At 39.7% G+C, this 22118-nt stretch overlaps 1 protein-coding gene across 1 annotated transcript; it reads left to right on the top strand.

Moving 5' to 3' along the window:
• Positions 1-9224: 9224 nt before the first annotated feature.
• Positions 9225-13448, top strand: LOC129096502 (uncharacterized protein C4orf54 homolog). The gene has a single exon (XM_054605305.1). It carries the CDS (start codon positions 9225-9227, stop codon positions 13446-13448), a length of 4224 nt encoding a protein of 1407 aa, XP_054461280.1.
• Positions 13449-22118: the final 8670 nt, after the last annotated feature.

Raw genomic sequence — 22118 nt, 5'->3', positions numbered from 1 at the left:
GGCTGCAGCTGCGTCCCGGAAGGCTGCTTCGGTTTGAGACAGTGGGCTGAACAATAAAAACGTGAAGTCGTTTGGCATCACAATGGTTCGTTTAATTAAATGAAAAGAAATACATGAACATTTTTGAGTTACTATATATTTCGTTGTTATATGAATACATGTCATGAAACATATTCTTCAAATGACATTCAAGGTGGGGGAATCAATTTATCATCAGAAACGATACAAAGTACAATACGATGGTTATTTCAGCACCATGGAGAGCGTTAACACACTGTACACGCAGACTTTATCACCTGACACATTATGCATACCAGGTCATTTTGACTTCGTTAGAACAGAAAGTCCCAAAGGAGGAAAATCCATTAACAAGTAATGCAGACTGTAGACAATATCTTTATTAATAATCATTTTATAATCTTTAATACACGTGAGCAAAAACGTATCAAATATTGTCCCCTAAGCTACAGCTCATTTTGATTATGATAGATTTAACCAAGAGCTCTACACTGGTGCAACTGCTGCAATTACACACACATGCTGTTACATGATCAGGCCACTAGAGGGTAGCTGTCGATCACCAAACTCCAAGTCTGACAAAGTTACACATTTGTTATCTGTTGGAATTATTATGAATTCGATTTGATTGATTTTATTTATGCCCATCACTCTTCAAGAGACCAAATATACAGATGCAGTGAACATTTCATTTCATAACATTAAATTACAGTCTTAAATATTTTGCATTATCTCCCAACCTTGGCAGATAAAATCCAAAAAGGTTGCCTCCCGAAGTTTTTACGGACATGAGAAACACTTATTGCTTATTATTATTATTTACTTATTGCTCATAATATCCTGAATTTCAACATGTAACTTGTTCTGGAAAATTAATGATAAATCATACATATACAAGTATTTCGAGCAGCATCACCAAGCTCTTACTCTGACATATTTATTTTCTGTTTTCCTTTTTCAGGTTAATTATTGCAGTTAATTAAGAAATTAGTAACATTTTTGGTTTTAGTATTTGCACTACTTACAACTACCACTGTTAATGCGCAATAAACTGGGTGTTATGAATCAAATTGTTACATATTTAATGAAATAGATTGATGTCAATAAAGTATAACAATGACAAAATAATAAAAAATAAAGGTTTCATATTGAACGAATCATGAAGCGACAGTGGGATACACTTTGTTTTACTTAATACTTTTTTTGAAATCCACAATAATGACCCTGTGTGAAACAATTACCTACCTAATCTTTGAAAACCACATATTCATAGAAAGAAGCATTCACTACACAATAGGGTTGTTAGTTGTTGCAGCAGGCCCTAACAAGGTGCTGACCTTTGCTGGAGGACCAGTAGTTTATGAGCATGAGTGAAACAAAATACCCATTGCCAGAAGTGGGCAACCGTACATGTCTGCCATTGCTGGCATTGCTCATGACAGCTCTGCATCTAGCATTGCTGTTTTTAGGCTAGAGTATCCCTGAAACACTCAGGACACGTGCAAGCTGAAACCAGAGGACGCCATAGCAAACAGCTCTTTGATATTTCTTTCTAGACAACCGTCACTATATTATTGCATTTCGCTCATGTTCTGGATGTCTGTGCAACTTAATGAACTTGGTTTTGGGTCAGACGAAAAAGGACTCTTCATGATAAAACATCTTTAGACAGATAGAAAAAAATATTGAATATTATTTGTTAGTGCTCCTACTGTAATGTCTCTGTCATCTTTTCCTAAAGTTGCAAAACAAACAAAGGAATCCAACAGAACAGACTACACACACTTCCACACCAAAGGATCAAGCCTTTTCTTTTATTTATTTTTCTATTTTACACTGTGCTAAATGCACGTTTTACCCTGTAGTGTTAAACCGGTCATGTCACCCAATTAAGTTTAATTAAATCAATTAATAATACAGTTATTAAGTTCTGTCTTGTCTCACGCTTCCTGTCTTCACTGCTAAAAAAATATCCTGCTTTATTTATTTACTAAAATGTAGGCAATTTTTTGCATCATAGCATTATGTAGATCAAGCAATACTAGTCTTTGTATAAACTGATACATTTTTTGTAGGTGTAAAATGTATTTGCAGGTCAACCTAGTTTTTTTATTATGTTGATGAAGCATAACTAATATTTTTCAATGATTTTTGACCATAGTTAGGAAAGTTTCAAACCACTTAACACAAAGTTTTTGGATGTTTTTAATTTTGGGACTATCACTACTATTGCTACAGTGTTTATTGTTTCATGGGTCTCCACCTTAACTCTGAATTTGGCTGAACATAATGATCTCGTCCAGTGGTCTACAACTTTAATAATTAACGAGTCAGACCTAATGTTGTTAGACCCAACTACTTCACACATGCTCCTACTACTTCTCAGTTGTATTGGAACGGAGTTAATATAACAAAATAATTGTTTGTTGTTTGGGTGTACATAAGAAGATTTCATAAATACATCATGTAATCATCATTTAAATACTATTTTCCTATTGCTAATATCACAAATTAATTATGATACATTTGAGACAGCTTTTATCAGTGTTGTTTATCATAATAAATAAAAAAAGTTAAAATAAAAAAGTTTAAAAAATGACATAAACGGAAAATAGAATTATTGAACATAAAAATAATGTGAGTGAAATCATAACATTCATAAAGAAGTAGAAAATGTCTGCTGACCATAAGTTTAGTTTAGTGTGTGGTAATTCTGGGATCCAGTAATAACTATCTATGTACCATTACCATTTGGTCTAATAGTATAACAACACTACTTAGACTTAATGGTAATGGTGCAGTAATAGTAACCTAATGGTATTATTAAAGTAAAAAGCAGTTTCATTTGCAGATACTTTACATTCAGCTACAGCAAATGTGTAGGATTCATATTGACTTTGGTGCCATCAGATGGTTGTTTTGTGATTTATTTTGGGATATACAAATTAAATTGACTTTACTTAACAGGAATCCACATTGCAAGTTCTCCTCTAACATATTGCTATTAATGTGTTGCTTCTTTAAATTTGTGATATATATATAAATTGGTAGACCCACTTAATCCTCCAGCAGTAAGTCAGTGAAAGGGACCTAAACACTCACGGCGATCATTTATCCTCCTTAAGTGAATTGTCATTATCCACGGTTTAGGGTAACGCGCTAATCCCTTACATCCAGTAAACTAGCTCACATATGACACTTTCAAATCCAAAGATGACCTTTGACCCTTTGAACCATGAAACCTTTGAGGGTTGGGAGGGGTAACCTGGAGAAGTGCGGTGTCTGGCTGCTGGTGACTGCTTAACAGCAGGTGTTCAAGTTCTCAAACTTCTCCAGTTCCAGCTCAGAAGCTGCAAGAGGCACGGGAGTCGATATAAGAGAGTCACTGGTGCTGCTAGATGGCACGATCCTGCAGGAAACACAAACATATCTTACTAGAAAGGATTCATGCATATTCAACAAGTCTGTGTTCACAATATATTACAAAATCAAGAGCAAGCTATCATTATGCAAATGTTTTCTTAATGTTGTATTGAAGCAAAGATCATTTACTAACCCAGTGACAAACAGTTTTGAGAAGAAGCTTTAATATTTAAGTAGTATTGGATATATGTTCAGATATATTTTAGCTTGTTCCAAATCGTCATTGATGCTATATGTTTACATTGAGTGAAATCTTCAAACCTCATGATTTGTATGGCTATGCTATTCCATCAAATGGAAATATTATCCAAGTTTCTGTGTCATTTTAGAATGAAAAAAAAATAAAATTGTGGGTTTGAATAATATCTGGCTGCACAGCATTAGTTTATAAAGACCGGTGATGGAATATAATTCAATTACAAATTGATTTCCTTATTTAAAAAAGTTAGATTGAACAACAGCATGACCAGCTTTTGATTTTAAAATGTTGTGATTTTATTTACTTATGCGCCCGTGAAATATTACATAAACTTACTTTATAAGAGACAGGGTTGTTTATTTCATCTCGTACTTCAATATTTATAGTTCCTAGTTTGTGATAAATTGAATTTAAAGATGTCTAGTAAGCTTTTATCAAATGAATTACAGTAGAAATCCAAAACTTTTTCAGCCTCCATACACAGTTTATCAAACACCTTCAAGCAGCAACATATAGACCCACATCTGCTCTGCGAGTGGATAGACAACTGTATGACCAACGCTTGTCAACTCTGAAAATCTGTCACTGTAAAATCAACACTTGTTAACGCCAGAAGATTTGCTGTGTTCAATCTATCCTTCACACTCAAACTGTTATTTTTAGAGCAGGTACATATTGTATATTCCGTATCAACACCTGATGTGTTAGAGGGTGGAAGCGAGGGTTGAAACAGTCTTCACACTGTCTGTTCACGGCAGTGATAAATGGTGCTCATGATTTAACACCTGCTGTTTTAATGTAGCCACGGTAAGAAACTGATCTCAACATGCTTGCGCGAGTGAGTGGTGTCCCCATTTTAAATAGATGCCTAAATTTATCCGCTTTGTGGAGGTCAGTTCAACCTACATGTGTATGTTCATATTTTGGCACAGGAATTGAAATTGAAATCTTTAATAGCTCTGACTTTATGGAAATACAGACAACGCGAGCACCGTTTTACCACATGAGATTCATTATAAAAGTATATCCACTTTTATTATGTATAAAGGAGGCAGTAGTACAATAATTACATGGGTTTTTGTGGAATTATAGTTTATTCTAATTTGCTTTATCACTATAAAAAATTCCAACATTCCCCTAAGAAGAGTAACTCCAAATTAAATAAAAGATATATCAGTAATCAAGCACTGCTGTGTCGTTTAATAGAAATGATGGATGTAATTTGGTGATGTGACACCTTAGCTTGAGTCATGACCTTAAGTAGTTTGATGCTGTTTGTATTTTCAAGGCAGCAGGAGCACACATACAAAGTCATGGCAGATAAATTACCAAAATACTCCATTAAAGTAAAAGTCCTCAATATTTAAGCAGCATTTTACTACTGTAACCAGTTTGTACTACACCATATACAGTAGAGTATTTTAGTCCAGCATTCCCTAATTTATGGGTTGAGCCCCTCCAAAGGGTCACAAGATGCATCTGAGAGGTCCAGAGGCGGTTGATGGGAGAGGAAAGAAGGAATATAAAAGCTCTACTACACAAATTCATATATATATATTATATATATATATATATAGTGGGTACGGAAAGTATTCAGACCCCTTTAAATTTTTCACTCTTTGTTTCATTGCAGCCATTTGCTAAAATCGAAAAAGTTCATTTTTTTTCCCATTAATGTCACTCAGCAACCCATCTTGACAGAAAAAAACAGAAATGTAGAAATTTTTGCAAATTTATTAAAAAAGAAAAACTGAAATATCACATGGTCATAAGTATTCAGACCCTTTGCTCAGTATTGAGTAGAAGCACCCTTTTGAGCTAGTACAGATGAGTCTTCTTCAATGATGCAACAAGTTTCTCAAACCTTGGATTTGGGGATCCTCTGCCATTCTTCCTTGCAGATCCTCTCCAGTTCTGTCAGGTGCATGGTGAACAAATGAGACAGCCATTTTCAGGTCTCTCCAGAGATGCTCAATTGGGTTTTAGGCTGGGCCAGTCAAGAATTTCACAGACTTGTTCCGAAGAGCCAGTTAATTTTAAATGTGAAGCTTGGGATGACAGAACTCTTCCTGAGACCTGGCCCAGCCAAACTGAGCAATCTGGGAGGAGAGTTTTCTTCCAGGATATCTCTGTAAAGGCCGCATTCATCTTTCCTTCAAGCAACCAGAGATCCTGTCCCTGCAGCTGAAAAACACCCCCATAGCATGATCACTGCAGCCACCACCAGTTTCACTGTTGGGATTGTATTGGGCAGGTGATGAGCAGTGCCTGGTTTTCAGTGCAAGACATACCGCTTAGAATTAACGCCAAAAAACAATCTTGGTCTCATCAGACCAGAGAATCTTATTTCTCATAGTTTGGGAGTCCTCCATTGAACTTTTGGCAAACTCTATGCGGCTTTCATATGTCTTGCACTGAAAAGAGGCACTGCTCATCCACTCTGCCATAAATCCCAACTGTGAAACATGGTGATAGTTGACTTTGTGGAACTTTTTCCCATCTCCCTACTGCATCTCTGGAGCTCAGCCAAGTGATCTTTGGGTTCTTCTTTACCTCTCTCACTGGAAGGCTCTTCTCCCACGATTGCTCAGTTTGGCTGGACCGAAGGTTCAGGTCCAGGAAGAGTTCTGGTCATCCCATACTTCTTCCATTTAAGGATTATGGAGGCCACTGTGCTCTTAGGAACCTTGAGTGCTGCAGAATTCTTTTGTAACTTGGCCAGATCTGTGCCCTGCCACAATTCTGTCTCTGAGCATCCTTGGGCAGACCTTCGAACTCATGATTCTCATTTGTTCTGACATGCACTGTGATGCTGTACTTATATACTGTGTGCCTTTCCTAATCAAGTCCAATCAGTTTAATTAAACCAGCTGGACTCCAATGAAGGAGTAGAAACCATCTCAAGGAGGATCATTCCCAAGAAATGGACAGCATGTGAGTTAAATATGAGTGCTCACAATACTGAGCAAAGGGTCTGAATACTTATGACCATGTGATATTTCAGTTTTTCTTTTTTAATAAATTTGCAAAAATTTCTACATTTCTGTTTTTTTTCTGTCAAGATGGGTTGCTGAGTGTACATTAATGTGAAAAAAAAAACATGAACTTTTTCGATTTTAGCAAATGGCTGCAATGAAACAAAGAGTGAAAAATTTAAAGGGTCTGAATACTTTCCGTACCCACTGTATATATATATTTTTTTTTTTGTAAAATACTGGATAATTTTATGAAGGGTCCCAGTGAAGTAACTTCCTTTTTTTGCAAAACAATATGTATTATTTTATAAGAGTATTATATTTTAATTTAGAATTTAAAGAAGTAAAAAGAACACAATTTATTCCTCTCTGAAAAAGTTGAGTATGAGTATTAAGTAGCATAAGATCGAAATACTCAACTGAAGCACAAGTACCTCCAAATTGTACTAACGTTGAGTAAATGTACTGAAAAAACAATACATTTCTAAGAGACTGCACCACACAAATGACACTCGGGGTAAACATGGGATTTGAGGGGGACAAAAGCTTTATACTGGTGGCCTCTGTCCTTGATATTGCTGTCAGTGTGCCCTCCACATGGAGCAACTGTTGGCCCAACCCCTCCCTGCTGCATACCACCAATCTGGGGCCCCGTCCAGAACAACACTTGTGTCTTCAACACTTAGACAGAGCTCTAATGACCAGATCATTAAGTAGCAAGATTACATTATCCAGCTTTGTCCCCGACAGCAACATAAATTGAAATTATTATCGACCACTTAGTCCTTTATTCACTTTTGGCCCACGAGTCCTGCGTGGCCCAGTGGTGAGAGCAGGGAAAATGTTCTCGACAGATTAGACATAAATCTCAAACTACATCTACACTTGACTGGATGAAGTTGTAGTAAATTCTTTTGACCGACTGGCACCAGCTGGCGGGGAATATTTTTCTCCATCAAGACAAGGCAGCTGTTTCAGTGAGAGGGCAGAGCACTGATGGTGTTCTCCACCCCACAAATATTATCAGTGCCAATATTAGTAGCTTAGTACATTATACATACAGTATTTATTACAGCCTTCTTTGCACACCCAAACATCACTGGATCACAATACAGTAACAATTTGACCTCTGTGTAAATTCCTGCATATATATCCTTTTCAATATATGCTGCTGAAAACAGCAGTGGAATTTGTTGTTATTGTTGCTATTTTGTATGAAGAAGAAAAGATCGGTAAAATGCACACTTTATGAAAGTAATCAACTGGGGGAAGTTTCAAAGTGACATCTTTGGTAACAAAATATGTACCATATATATTTACCTGTATTGTCTTGAAAAAAAAAGACTCATTTTAAACTATCTTTAAAGGCTGTTTTTCTCAAGATTAGTTTTTTCTCAACTCTGAGCCAGAAAATGTATACTTCACTATTACTTAAATACACATAACTTTCCACTTTAGGTTTTGGAGATTTCTACAGAAGGGTTTGTTCATATATCATTCATAGCCTGATTTATAGAACATTTTATTCTGCAAAACATGGCAAGAATGGACTTTTTTTTATGACTGTTGACAGTATTTTTTGATTTATGGAATGATAAAAAGAGATATTGAAAACCCCCTCTCTAAAAACCTTTGACTCTTATATGATTACGAAATGAAACAAGAATTGTGAACCTCGCTTTATCCAATGTACAGATTTATGTTCTGGAAATGTATGTAAATTCGCACATAATTGACAACGTAATGCATCATTCATCAGAAAACTTGTTATGCAAAAAAAAAAAAAAAGTAATCAACTGGGAAAGTTTCACAACGATATCTATTAAAATACATGTTGAACCTATTCACCTTGGATGTCTCCCCTTTATGTTTAGTCATATGAGGGACAACTGTGTTGTGCCACAAACTTCTGTAAAGTTTTGACAAATGCAACAATGTCTCAGAGAATTTACTTGAGCAATTTTGAAAAACTGGTGGAGGGGGAGCTGTTCTTCCAGGAAAGGTGCTGAAATATGGCACTTTTGGGAGTATAGTTTCATGAGGCCTCGTGCTTATGTACAGAGTTAGTAACTGTCTGATTGTAAACTTTTGAAAATGATACACAACGTCCCAACACTGAGATTTACACCAGAGAGAGAAATCATCATGGGATTTTCCTAGGGACTCCCCCCATCTCTCTCTCTCTCTCTCTCCCCTCTCTCTCTCTCTCTCTCCCCCCCTCTCTCTCCTCTCTCTCTCTCTCTCTCCCCCCTCATCTCTCTCTCTCTCCCCCCCTCTCCCTCTCTCTCTCTCCTCTCTCTCTCTCTCCCCCATCTCCCTCTCTCTCTCTCCCTCTCTCTCTCCCCCCCCATCTCCCTCTCCCTCTCTCTCTCTCTCTCTCCCCCTCTCCCTCTCTCCCTCCCTCCCTCCCCCTCCCCCCCCCTCTCTCCTCTCTCTCTCTCTCTCTCTCTCTCTCTCTCTCCCCCTCTCTCTCTCTCTCTCTCCTCTCCCACTCACCCTCCTCGCTCTCCGTCCTCCTCGTCTCGTCCCCCCCCCAGCCTGCAGAGTTTTCCGTCCTGTGTCGGGATAACACCGTAAACGAGGACCACCCGACGGTAAGACTGGACTAAATGGAAGCAGCGGAGGAAACTCTCACTTACCGAGATGACACCTTACTTCACAGGACGCTGCTCCAAGAGGACAACAAGCATAAGGACAAGCAAGCGGAGACAAGGAGCGACGAGTCCAACTATGTGGACCTGGACATGAAACCCGACGGCGCAAGCACAGTGGAAGTGACTTCCACCGGCCAGGAAAACCAGCCGCCTGTCACCAAATGCGACAGTTCAACGCAAGCGGAGCGTGGAGAGGAGGGTAAGACCACCGAGGAGGACTGTGTTGAAGGAGAGCGCGTTTCGGGTGAGTCTCCTTTGGAAACTCGGAGCAAACTTCCCAACGCCGGTCAGCACCATGCCCGCAGCGACAGCGACGAGCTCCAGTACACAGACATGTATCTGAACAGCAAGACGGAGTCGGATGATGGCGCCAGCGCGGTGATGTCCGACCACTGCGGCTCCGACACCGTGGAGGACGAGTCTCACTACATCACCACGCACGAAATCCAGCTGACCGAGCTCGACCACGACGTCGATTACGACCTGGGGAGAGGGACCTGTTGGGATTTTGAAGACGACAACCTGGTTTTTTCCTTTGTGGATTACGCGTCTTTCGAGGGCGACGACACGCAGGAGGGGACTCTGATCCTGAGGGGCCGGGGTCAGGGCCGGGGTCAGGGCCGGGGCCGGGAGAAAGCGCAGTCTAATCTGGGTGGAGACGTCGTCAGCACCGAGCAGGAGGACAGTGATCCCTGCGACTCGGACAAATGCGGCAGCTCGGATGAAAGCGTGTGTAAAAACCACACCGGAGGAGACACTAATGCGGGGGAAATCCACGTGTCGATCAAGACCTCCAGGGCACGGAACGAACAAGTCAGTGTATCTGATAACAGCACATCCGGGTACACCAAGCGCTTTGGAGACGGGAGCCACTTCTCTTTCGTCAGCTCTGGCGCCAGAGTGGGGCCCTTCAGCGACAGGGCCCAATACTTCATCCCCGCTCCGGGCCGTCAGCACCTTGCATCCAAACTGAGACGGAAAGATATCAATGAGTACTCCAGCGGAGCGTCCAGCTCCATCAGTGAGCTGGACGACGCTGACAAAGAGGTGCGTAATCTAACCGCCAAGTCTTTCCGGAGCTTGGCATGCCCATACTTCGATGCCATTAATCTGAGCACCTCCAGTGAGTCCTCTGTGTCGGAATATGGGCTGAATAACTGGTCGGCTTATGTGGACCTGAAATATGGAAACATATCACGGGGAGGAGAGCGAAGCGTAATTGAGACTTCGAGCACCACTTTGGAAATGAATAAGACTGTGGACAGTAAGAGGCATGGTAAGTCTGCTCCCGGTATGAAAGCCCCACAGACCAGAATGTACGCGCTGAACAAGAGGACGACTTCTCAACAATCATCCTCATCTAGCAAGAAGATGGAGATGAGCGATGCCGAGAAGCCGAAGCAGCGCGGAGTCACGCTGAACTTCAGGTGTAAAGTTGAAGCACCCGAAGGCGCCAAGCGTCCGAAATGCTCCAAGAAAGCCCGATCCAATGAGCTCACTGGCACTGTGTTGGCCAAGTCAGGGTGCGAGGTGCAGTGTGTTCACTCCGAAAGCACGGGGGGTACGCACAAAAGAGCAGTCTTTGCATCGAGTTTATTGAAAAATGTGATTTCCAAAAAGATGCAGTTTGAACAGGAGCGCAAAATGGAGAGGGGTGAAAGGTGTGACGCGTACCCGGCACTCTCCCCGAGCTTTCAATTGAAAGATCACGACGGGGTGAAAGACAGGGGTCAAGGAAGAGGCTTACAAAGACAGACATCAGAATCAGGCTCAGGTTTTACTGTTAACTCTGCTGATGATCAATACCTGGACGGCAGCAGACCCAGCTCCTGTGAGCCTGTGGAGGAGCAGAACAGCGACAAAGCACTAGTTGATTCAGAAAAGGGAAAACACGAGCCTCTAAAGGCTTCGCTCAGCCACAGTCAAAGCAGTGCATTTAATTTACTAAAAGCAGATGAGCCAGAACCCGTCAAAGAGATCGAGCCCACATCTGTATCCGACACACGGACCACAACAAAGGGATTAGACACCAGCAACATGCTGACAAAACTGGTGTTTGTCCCGAGCTGCCAGCTCCTTTCAAAAGAGAAGGATGTTACGGAAGACTTGCCGGTCCATGCACCTGTCACAGGAGCACCTGTTGGCCCACAGAAATGTGAAAAAGAGTTCCAAACAGGCAACAATGGAAACATAGGCAAAGAAGAAAATGAGAAAGGGGGTAAAACCCCTGGTATAAAAATATGCCTTAGGAGTGTGAAGGAAAATAAAGGCTGTACACTGAATATTGCCAACCTGTTAACCCCTAAAATAAGTTTAAACAATGTCAACACATTCAGGGCAGCCGGTGATGCCAAATGCAACATGTTGTCTGCTTCAGATAAAATCCCAAACTTCACTGTAAGAGACATAAGAGACACCAAATGCAAGTTTCAAACACCAATATATCAGGTCAGAGATGTCCGTAAATTGGTTAAAAGTTCATACCGCTTTGTTTCATTGGATAATAGTGAGGCTAAATGTTCCACAGCAGCTGAAAAACTTGAGGTCACAAAGGCGCCGGTTAAGCATGTGTTACCCTCTCCTATTGTGATTAAGTGTCACTCTGTAAAAACAAATGTTAAACAAGAGACAGCTGAGGCAGGCATCTCATCTGAAGCAGTGAAAACGAGTGCAAACACACCGTCACAGTGCACAGCCAGTAGGGTGCCACTTGTTGCATCAAAGCAGCTCCACCCTGACCAGTCAGATATTCAGCCAAATATTGAAACCAAACTGACAAAACAGAGGCAGGAAAAGTTTGCATGTGAGACGTCTGAAAGGAGAAATGAGCCAAAAATACCAAAACAGGCTGCATTAGAGAAGCTCAAAGCTGCAGTTAAAACAATGGAGCAGCTTTATGTTTATGATAGAAACGAATGGAAGCGTAAAAGTCAAGCTCCACAACCAATCACGGACAGTCATGTGTTGTCACTTATTGCCAGTGAGGAGCAGGGAGCGGAGGAGCTGGAGACAACAAACACTGACAGGGTCACTCAGTCACAGGAGGCTAAAGGAGCTCTGAATATCATACACGTCCCATATAACGATGACACATTTCAAACACAATCACATCAAAGTAAAACGTTTAGTAACAAACGTGTGCTTCATTTTGGCAACAAGGCACGTGTCAGCATTAGCTCGGTTAGTGATCCTATTCCGCAAAACTCCGAGCTGCAAACATCATCGACTATGAAAAGCTCCGGGGCACCGGTGGCTCCATTGTCGGTGAAAATAGAGCCCCCGAAAAAAGGCCGTGTGGACCAGGGAAAGGTCAAAATCATTCCCACTAATCCCACTGTGGCACAGGCCTGCTCAGACTCTGAGAACTATTTAGCCATACCGGGATATACGAATGAAATCCAACTGCTGAATCCAGATCCCGTTTCCAGGGAGGTGAGCTCAAGTGTTAGCCGAATCAAAACAGTTGACAGGAAGACACCTGAGCAGAATCGGTCTCCTTTGATCATGGACTACCCAGCTTCAAGTATCTACCATCAAGCACAGCAGCAGGTGTTGTGTTTCTCTCCATCTGTCCACACTGTGTCACCTACTCCTTCTACCGGAGAGGCAGTCCCACAAACACAGCGCAAGATGCTCTTGGACCCCACAACGGGACATTATTACCTGGTGGACACTCCTATACAGGCCACCACAAAGAGACTATTTGACCCTGAGACAGGCCAGTATGTGGATGTGCCCATGTCTCCTTCTCCTGTGGCATCTGTCACCCCTGTGCCTCTCTCGTTGTCCCCCCTGGCTATCAGCCCAGGAGCCTACGCCCCCACCTACATGATCTACCCAGGCTTTATCCCCTCACCCACTCTACCGGCCCAGGCGGTGTTGCCTCAGTCGCCTTGTCACTCTGAGTATGCAGGTGGAGAAAAGGTCAAAAAGGCCAGAAGTCCCAAGCCGGACACGAGTTCAACAGGCACAGAGAACGCGTATTACAGTGCAACAGTTGAGTCAACACAAGGGCCACTGCAGCTTCCTGTTAGTTTGGGACACGTGACCGCCAGAGGAGGTGCGGCGAGCTCTGACAGGAAGCCGGTTATCAGCATCACAACGCAACAAGGTCCAAGAATCATTGCACCGCCTTCCTTCGATGGAACAACAATGAGCTTTGTAGTGGAGCATCGGTGACCAAGGAAACATCTCATCATACATGTAAGTCAGCACATATTCACTTATGTCCCCTTCACCCCTACTACTCATTTTATGTGTCTGGATGTAAATGTCTTTTCATTTATTCAACATTTGAATACATTTGATTGATACAAGAACATTTTCTAAATCCATATTTTTTAAATAATGTGATAAAGCTTAGTGTCAACTTCACGGAATCCATGAAAAACTAAGAGTTTTATTGTCTTCACAAAAAAATTTGTATGCTATTAGTGCAAGTTTGTAGTTTGGTTTAATTCAGTCATCGAGCATAGAGGGCCCGGATAAAGTAGACCAAGTTGCTCAAAGTTGAAATGTTTCTCAGTTTATATATACTCGGTTTAAATATTTATTTATGTAATGTTTCTGTATTTTTACCTTAATGGAAAACTACGAAAAACTTAAAAAGCAGACTCATTTAAAGACGTCTCTGACTTAGTTGGTTACATATAACCATTAAAGCCACAGCAGCATACAGGTACCTCTGAGCGCTATTTTAGATTTTGTACTATTTCTTTCTTATTCTTTTTTTTTTTTTTTTTCACGTGAATTTCTTTTCATACATATTAATTAAGAATTTTTAGATGAAGCCTGAGCTCTAAGATTTCTATCGCCAACGTCTGCTGCTCTGTAACTTTTGTGCACATGACAATAAAGAACTTGGAAGATATTCTCCAATACTTTTCAAAGTGAGTCTGATACTATTAAAAACTGAAAAAAAGCTCAAATAAATACCTAATTTTGGGGTTTTCACTGCCATTGTCTTATGCCAAAAAATGTTAAAGAAAAATTGTAAAAATGTAATCAAAAATGGAAATTAAACAAAACAATAAATACATTGTCAGGAAGGAACATGACTACTTCTTTTAAATTATCTAAAATGTGACTCAGTTTCAGTCATGAGCATAAACTTGTAATTAGTCAGTTTCCACTCACGGTAATAATTAAACCATGCCCTAAATTTGCAGTGAGATCATAGAGTTTTGGCAGGGGTCGAGCCTGACGTAAAAATTCAGGACTCAGCCCAAAACTATGGGTGTCAGGGGGCATGCTCCCCATGGGGGATTTTTTCCAATTTTCGACAGCTATTATCAGTATCTTACAAGCCATCTGAGTTAATATAACGCGTAAAAATCTGCATATCATTTGGGAAAAACACAGTAATTATAGTAATAATCATCCTGTAGAGCCTTCATCCTATTTACATCTAATTGTTCTCCAACTGTCATAACTGTTTTGGATGACACATTTCCACTCCTGCCTTCTAAAACTATTGCCATTTTTTTTGTTACATAACATACCTAGGTATGGGAGGAATTTGGGGTAAACAGCATTACTAATCTTGAAACCTTTTATGCTATTCTATGCTGGAGTAAAGTTCACAAATCTACTACATTCGAATCAAAATGCCAAACTGATCTGTGCAGCTTTAATTGCAATTAAAGGATCCCAAACAATGCCAAGTAAATATGGGATTTTTTTTGTAGGGAATAGCATAGTAGCAGCAGCAGCAGCGGTAGTAGTTGTAGTAGTGGTAGTAGCAGAGAACAACTCCACATGACAATGTTGGGCGGACATAAATGACATTATTTCCACAACTTTTGCTCCATTCATTTGCTTGTCGAGTCAGAGAGACTGAAGGGAAGTTACGCAAAGTTTAAGGTATTTCAACACGCCCCTTCCTCTCCAACCATGGAGTTTGATATTTTGGGGTTGATGATGCTGAACCATGTGGTCTAATTGTATAGCAGTGCAACCCAACAAAGTCATTTGGACCTGTGTAAAGGTCCTGATGTACTCCTGGAGTTTTTATCATTTTCGGGTTGTAGATGTTGCTAAAATCAATTCCGGCGCTGCTGCTTCAGCGGTGGCATGTCAGTGTTAATAGACATGCAGTAGCTTCATGACAGGTAACCTGACTCCACTGGCCATGCTGAGATTTTCAGCCTCGGCCCGGAGCAAGTCGGTTGAGTTCCCTTTTCTCTGCATTACACATCGTCGGGCTATTTTGATAGTGCGAGATGAGTTTGTTTACATGGTTTATTCTCGGGGGTTGGAAAGTGTCACAGGAAAGTATTCCAGTCAGTGAAACCGTACAACCAGTTATTCTTATTCAGTGTCAGAAATGCTTTAATTGCTTAGATAACGTTACAGTTCATTAATGTGTTCGTTCCTTGTTCGTGACATTTCAGGAAAACTTCCCCCTGGCTGAATGAGTTGGAACAATCCTTCTTGCATTACTATACTAACAAAGTAGAAAAGGAAGAAGCTGAATATGTATTTTAAAAGTTCAGCTTACACAAATAATGAAAAACAAATGTTTCAACTGACCTTCATTTAGAAAACAGTTTCCGTTTTTTTAAAGGTTTTTTAAATCTTGCTCTCCAAACACAACAGTAGTTTCCAGAAAGTTTAGAGTTTACAAGTTATTGGTATATTCTACAAACCTCGCTGTCAATAGATTTCTTTCGCATAACTCATGAGAAGCACAGTGAGGTCTGTTGATTATATTGAGTTGCCAAAAAAATAGTTTCTCAAGAGTCAAGTTGTTGTTGTTTTAACTCCTGTAAATAAAATTGAATGCAATTGATCTGTACCTGAAATTGAAATATTAGCATAAGTATTACTGTCAGAGATCTCAAAACCTCAGTAAAAAAAACAAAAAAAAGAGCGATGAGTGCACCGTGGTCACATCACAGACGTGACAAGCTCATGTTGTCAGTCCAAGCTGTACTCTTTCAGGGTTAGTTTAACATCCATCAACTCTAGCTTGACCTTTAGCTGCACTGTTCAAACCATAGAATGTGGTTTCAACCTCAGCTGTGATTTGGGCTTAATACTATCTCGTTAGTGGGCAATGCGTTTACCAGCATTTGCATATATCATATTTTCCAAGCTTGCTTCACTATTCCAGTCTAATGCAGTTTTCACTTGTTTCAAATATACTACTTCTATACTGTAATGTACATTTTTATATTACTTGGACAACTCAAGTGAAAACTCAAAATCCATTTTTCAACTTTTTTAGCTGTCAAAAGTAGGCTAGAGAAATTAAATGCAAAAATGATGTTTAAATATCTATTCACACTTACCACATCCACCACAGTGTTTTTGTGTACTCTCCAGTTCCAGGTTAAACTCAAAAGGCCTTTCTCACAGCAAACATTTCGACCTGTCATAGTAGGAAAAGCACAGGTGTACCGAGTCACAGTAATTAAGTGTCCTGTGTCCCATGCATAGTGCAACTGAAGCACCAATGTGAAGTTAAAACCATTATGAATGTTTTTAATTATACCTGTACTTTTCTCTGTATGACACGAGTTAATAATAAAATGTGCACCCTTATCAAATACATGGACTTTTACATAAAAAATTAAAAACACATGAAATTATTTTAGAGACAATGAGAAGGAAATATTATAAATTGAAATATAAGGGCTGTGGTGACAGTGAATCAATCAAATGGTTCCCAAATCATTAAAATCAAGATTTTATTGAGATGCTCGCCCCATGTTGGTGTGAAGTGTTAATAATGTTAGACTTTTTTGAGAAAGTCTGATCAGAGGCAACTTCAATAATCCATCCAGATGAAGGCAAACGTTTGTTTTTCTGAATGGACAAGATGGAAGGAAGGAAATGCAAAAAATATTTTTCTCGTCACACTGTTGTATATGTAGCCTCTCAAAAAAAACAATTTCTTGGTTTCCCATATACTCAAATAGAGATTTACAACTAGTCACAGTCCATTCTCATCTAATGTGTCAGAGCAATTATACAACTGCGTGAGCATGAGGGATACATGTCAGCTCGGTTTGTGGCAGGCAGGGGCCTAGCATGGGGTTGAGTAGTGGTGTGAAGAGGAACACAGGGTGTGTTTGTGTGTGTGTGTGTGTGTGTGTGTGTGTGTGTGTGTGTGTGTGTGTGTGTGTGTGTGTGTGTGTGTGTGTGTGTGTGTGTGTGTGTGTGTGTGTGTGTCTGTGTGTCTGTGTGAGTGAGTGTGTAGTAGAGGGGGTGTGTGCTGCACAGGGAAGCAGGGGGCATGGCTGTGATAGTGATGCAGGAGGAAAAGGTCAGGCAATGTAAAGTATTTGTTGTGCTGATGCAGGGAGAGGACAGCTGCTCGGAGAGATCAGATGCTGCTGCAGCTCCAGCTTGGAAGCGAGTCTGCCGGGCTGAGATGGGGTCAACTTTTTATAGCCCCCTCCCCCTCTGCTTTTTCCTAAACGGGGGAGAAGGAGGTGGAGAGCACTGCTGACCTCCAGCACTCCTACGTAAACAAATCGAGTAACATGCCCTCTGCGGGGATTCGACTGAAGCTGGCCAGCTGGTTCAGAACCAGGAACTACAGGCAGAAAAGTCACATTTCAATGGCTTAAGACAACAACTTCTATCATAAACTGGACTAAAACAAAATCATGTTATCTCACCTTTTTTTCATTGCAAACATCAGAGTTTAACACCTATTTTATGTCTTCTTTTCTGTCGCTCTAGACATCCAAACCGAAGAATGTGCCTTCATTCATCCCAAGTGCAGTTTTCAACCCTCCCACCTGTGATCTACTCCCCAAGAAAAACTTCCACCATCAACAATTTTATCCCCTCTCTGTTGTGTTATTTATCCTTGCAGCAGACCTTACTGTAATATGTATGCATTGCAGCACTTTGTAGGGTAAACGCATTAAGCCACATCCTCTGGCTGATGCTCTGCCATGTTGCTATATGAATCTGCTTTGTGATACTTTCCAACCAGCTGCTGTCTAGGACTTTTTAAATGCTTTCTGGGCCCTGCAACATGTCTATTCAAAAGGAAACAATCGTCTTTTAAACTTCAGTGTCATTGGCAAAGCCACAATTTAATTAATATGAATCTAAAGTTACCATGTCTTTAAAGCAAGACTTTGTAACTTTTGAAAGTAAAAAAAAAAAAATCTTTCTTTGACAAAGAAAAATTGAACTGAAAAGTAATAATCCACAACCTTGCTGAATTTAATCCATAATCCATAATGTCAACAAACTTGATTGATATGTTCTGTGTAACTGAAATCATTAAGTCAGTTTGCTGACATTATGTCTCCAGTTGTGCTGGTGAAACACCTTAGGATGTCACAGATAAAGATCATGGATTGCTCCTTTATAAGTTTTGAGGGAATTATTGCCCAAATTGAAGGACTTCAAGTATCTTTAAGTCCTTTAAATGAGTGAGGGAGCTGGATTTGGATACCTCCTGGATGTCTGCAGTACCTGTGCAGGTATTCCAGACACATGATACACTGAGGGGTTTACATATCCTATCTGGCCTGGGAATGCCTCAAGATCCTACGGGAAAATGATCCTGTAATTGATGCTTGTTGCAACAATGGCCACTGTTATTCAAAAGTTAAATAGTCTTGCCATAATTCACATAATAATATACTTACAGTGAATCCAACCTACAATTTTATACACTGTTTTCTGAGGACAGGGACCATTTGTCTGCACTGAATAAAAAAAAAAAAGGCAGATTAAGGTGTAGTGTTGAATCACCCACAAATTCAGCCAGAGGAGGAATTCAAATGATTGTATTTCAAAATAATATGTTTAAAACATGTCCCTAGAAAAAGGTAAACATATGACATTGCTATGTGTCATATCACTACTCTCCAACACTAATGTTCCACATTCACAATAACATTTCCACCTTTTTTAGGATGTTCTACTTGAAGTATGTGTAACCTCTGTGTTATGACTCACAACATGCTGCTAATACCTGCAAAACTAATATATGATATATGCTGTATAAAGTAGTGTATGTTAATATTTAAATAGCACGCTCCTTGTGTGTTAGAGTGAGAAAAAAGAGAGAAACGCACAAAGTGTGTTGCTCAGATGTAGTGGAGCTGGGACTGTGGTTTAACTGTGTACTTAAATCAGTATTTTCTAAGTACTGTTGGGCCTAATGAGTCAAAACCAGCTGAGAATTTTAGGGGATAACTTCCTCTATTGTTGTTGGTTTATTTTACACTTTTGTGTGTAATCAGATGGGAGTAAGTGCGTGTGCAATCTGAATGTGTCTGTGTTCGTGGTAGTGAGTTATGTACGGCATTTCAGTATTCTGTGAGTGTAAAACAAGGGGTCATGTTACTTCACTGTAGACGTCAGCGTACAGACTACATGTGTTGGGTGTGTCGCCACACTTTACACACAGCAATGTCAGTTTCTCTTTTTTAACCCCCTTGACCTCTTGAATGTGTACGAATTTGAGTTTTTATTAAAGGGACATATCAACTGATGACATCCATATAACTGCTTTCTGTATAAAGTAGTTCTGAGGTCATGTTTTCAACTGTTCGGTTTCCTTTTGAATAAATACAGTGGGGCATCGTAGGTAATTATGCTATACTTGACTCAGCTATACCAGCATCCCATGTAGAACAAATGCAAACTGTAGATTGCTTTTTTTAGCATGTTTCAAATCTAAACACATTAAAGGTATTTGGAGCTGCTGGTCAGTCTATGTACCTTAATTCTGTAAAATAAATGTTATTTTGCCTCTGTGACAACAGACTTTATATAAATTGCCCTATGAGTTGATTTCATTTCACGTGATATAAATTCATGCAGTAATTTGAAAGACTTGTTGCTGACTGTGCAGCAGATTGGACATGGTTTTCTCTTTTGAGCAAGTTGATGTTAGAACATTTAATGCATTTTGAGGTGAAATGTATCTTATATCTGTATGTCATTCAAAATGTACAGAACACTAACAATAATACCATTGTTATTACATTTTTAAACATATGAGCTCCTGAGGCAGTTAAGTGCAATTCAAACAAAGTTATTTATTTAGAAATTATGAATCTAAAATTTTGCAATCTATCCACAGGAAAATACAGGTATTTTGAACAAGTTAGAATTGAGAGATATGATTTTCTACCTCCTGCCAGAGAGTTTTAAAAGTACGTGTTTGATTAGCATAATGAATAAAGCGCTATAAATAAATAAGATAAATGATAGAATTTGCAAGCTCCAGTAAACCAGCTATTCTCATGTTGTCATAAACATTAAACTCTAAAACCATAAAAAACCTTTCTCCCACATGCATTTAATTAGTTTCTTGTAATACCTTTATCTGTGAATAATAATGTACTTAATGCACTTGCATTGTCACTCTTTTGTCACCACACTGACGGCAACGAATGGCTGTAAACATTGGTGATAGCAGGACTACTATATGGATCTGTTAACTGCAAAATGAAACATTGTTAATTGTTTCTGGTGAATTTTGCCCAAAGATGCACTGTAACATAAAAATATGTTTTATTTAAAACATTCTTCCACGTGTCCCTCAACAAACCTGCTGACTTTGAGGTTGAATGTATGAAACTGACTGTATCAAAGCTTGCTTTTGTATGAAGAAAGAGGGTAAACGGAAGGTGAGATGGTCTGAGATAAGTTTATTTAACAATGTTCAAAGAAAAAGGGCACATGTTTGAATGAAATGCCTTAATGGCTGTACGGTCGTATATATTTCATGCCTGATGTCAACTGTGAATGCCCCAGAAAAAGACAGAGGTCAGGATGACAGCGGAGAGATGCCTTGAAAGAAGAAGTGGGTGCTGCGTTTGCACTTATGAGCTTGAAAGTAATGAGTATGATGAATGAGTGTAATGTAGACTGACAAGCCTTCATATGTTTGAAATAAATTCAAGCTACTGAACATCTATGTGTCCATGAATTTAAATCACTTTAAGGTCCAGCTGTGTTTGACTGAAATACATTTTTTTCTGCTGTTTGAATCTCATGTGACTTCTGAAAAACCCACATGAACTCTTTGTTAGAGAGAGAAATTAAAAAGCAAACGTTTTTTTACAACCTGGCAAACCAAAAGTTGTTCTTATTAATGGCCTATAATAGGTCTTTCACAAATTAATAAATGCTTTATTAATCATTAATAAAACCTTTAGGCGCAAATTGCAAATTATAAACCCTTTATAAATGGTAAATGAATAAGAAGTGGTACCTAATGAGTAAATAAAAAGATTGAATTTACCTGAAGAACACACATTTAGTTTCAGTAAAACTAAAAGTCTGAAAATAAAATAACAAGCAGCCTTCTTCCTCAAACATGTTTGTGTATTTATAGCTTTTAATTGGTTGTTTCTGAACATTAGTAGCCACTTTTACCCTGTGATATTCTGTGTTGACTATATCTACACTTTATTTCCTTCGGTCTCCCTGACCTGATTATTGTGACTTTCTGCAGTTTCATACTTGCCTGATAAACTTTCTCCATTAAAAACCTTCAGAAAAAATAAATGACAAGCTTCAAAGGGAATCAAACAGATTTATGCCAACAGAAGAGCACTTTTGGCATCTGCCTGCGTGCAAGGTTAGCTTTCTGGTGACACTGAAACATCACCCGGGCCGAGGCTTAAGTTTAACCTGACAGTTTGCTGCTGTGTTTACTCGGTTGCCGTGGACGCAGCGAGACTGGCAGACACTGGTTTACCCCCAGCTGCTCTCGGTGGTTTCTAAAGAATCTACATTAAGGCCCAGTTGTTGTGTTTGGATGCCAGGAGGGGCTCTGATGTCACAGCTGTGACACACGAAAAGTGAAGATTTATTGCCTCACCTGGATCAACAAGTGTGTGTTACATTTAGGCCTCTAAG

The sequence above is a fragment of the Anoplopoma fimbria genome, chromosome 9, assembly GCF_027596085.1.
Source record: "Anoplopoma fimbria isolate UVic2021 breed Golden Eagle Sablefish chromosome 9, Afim_UVic_2022, whole genome shotgun sequence".
NCBI lineage: Eukaryota > Metazoa > Chordata > Actinopteri > Perciformes > Anoplopomatidae > Anoplopoma > Anoplopoma fimbria.
This window is presented reverse-complemented; position numbering and strand designations above follow the sequence as displayed.

Coding starts and splice junctions, on each gene's coding strand:
- LOC129096502 (XM_054605305.1), top strand. CDS start 9,225: ATGGAAGCAGCGGAGGAAACTCTCACTTACCGAGATGACACCTTACTT.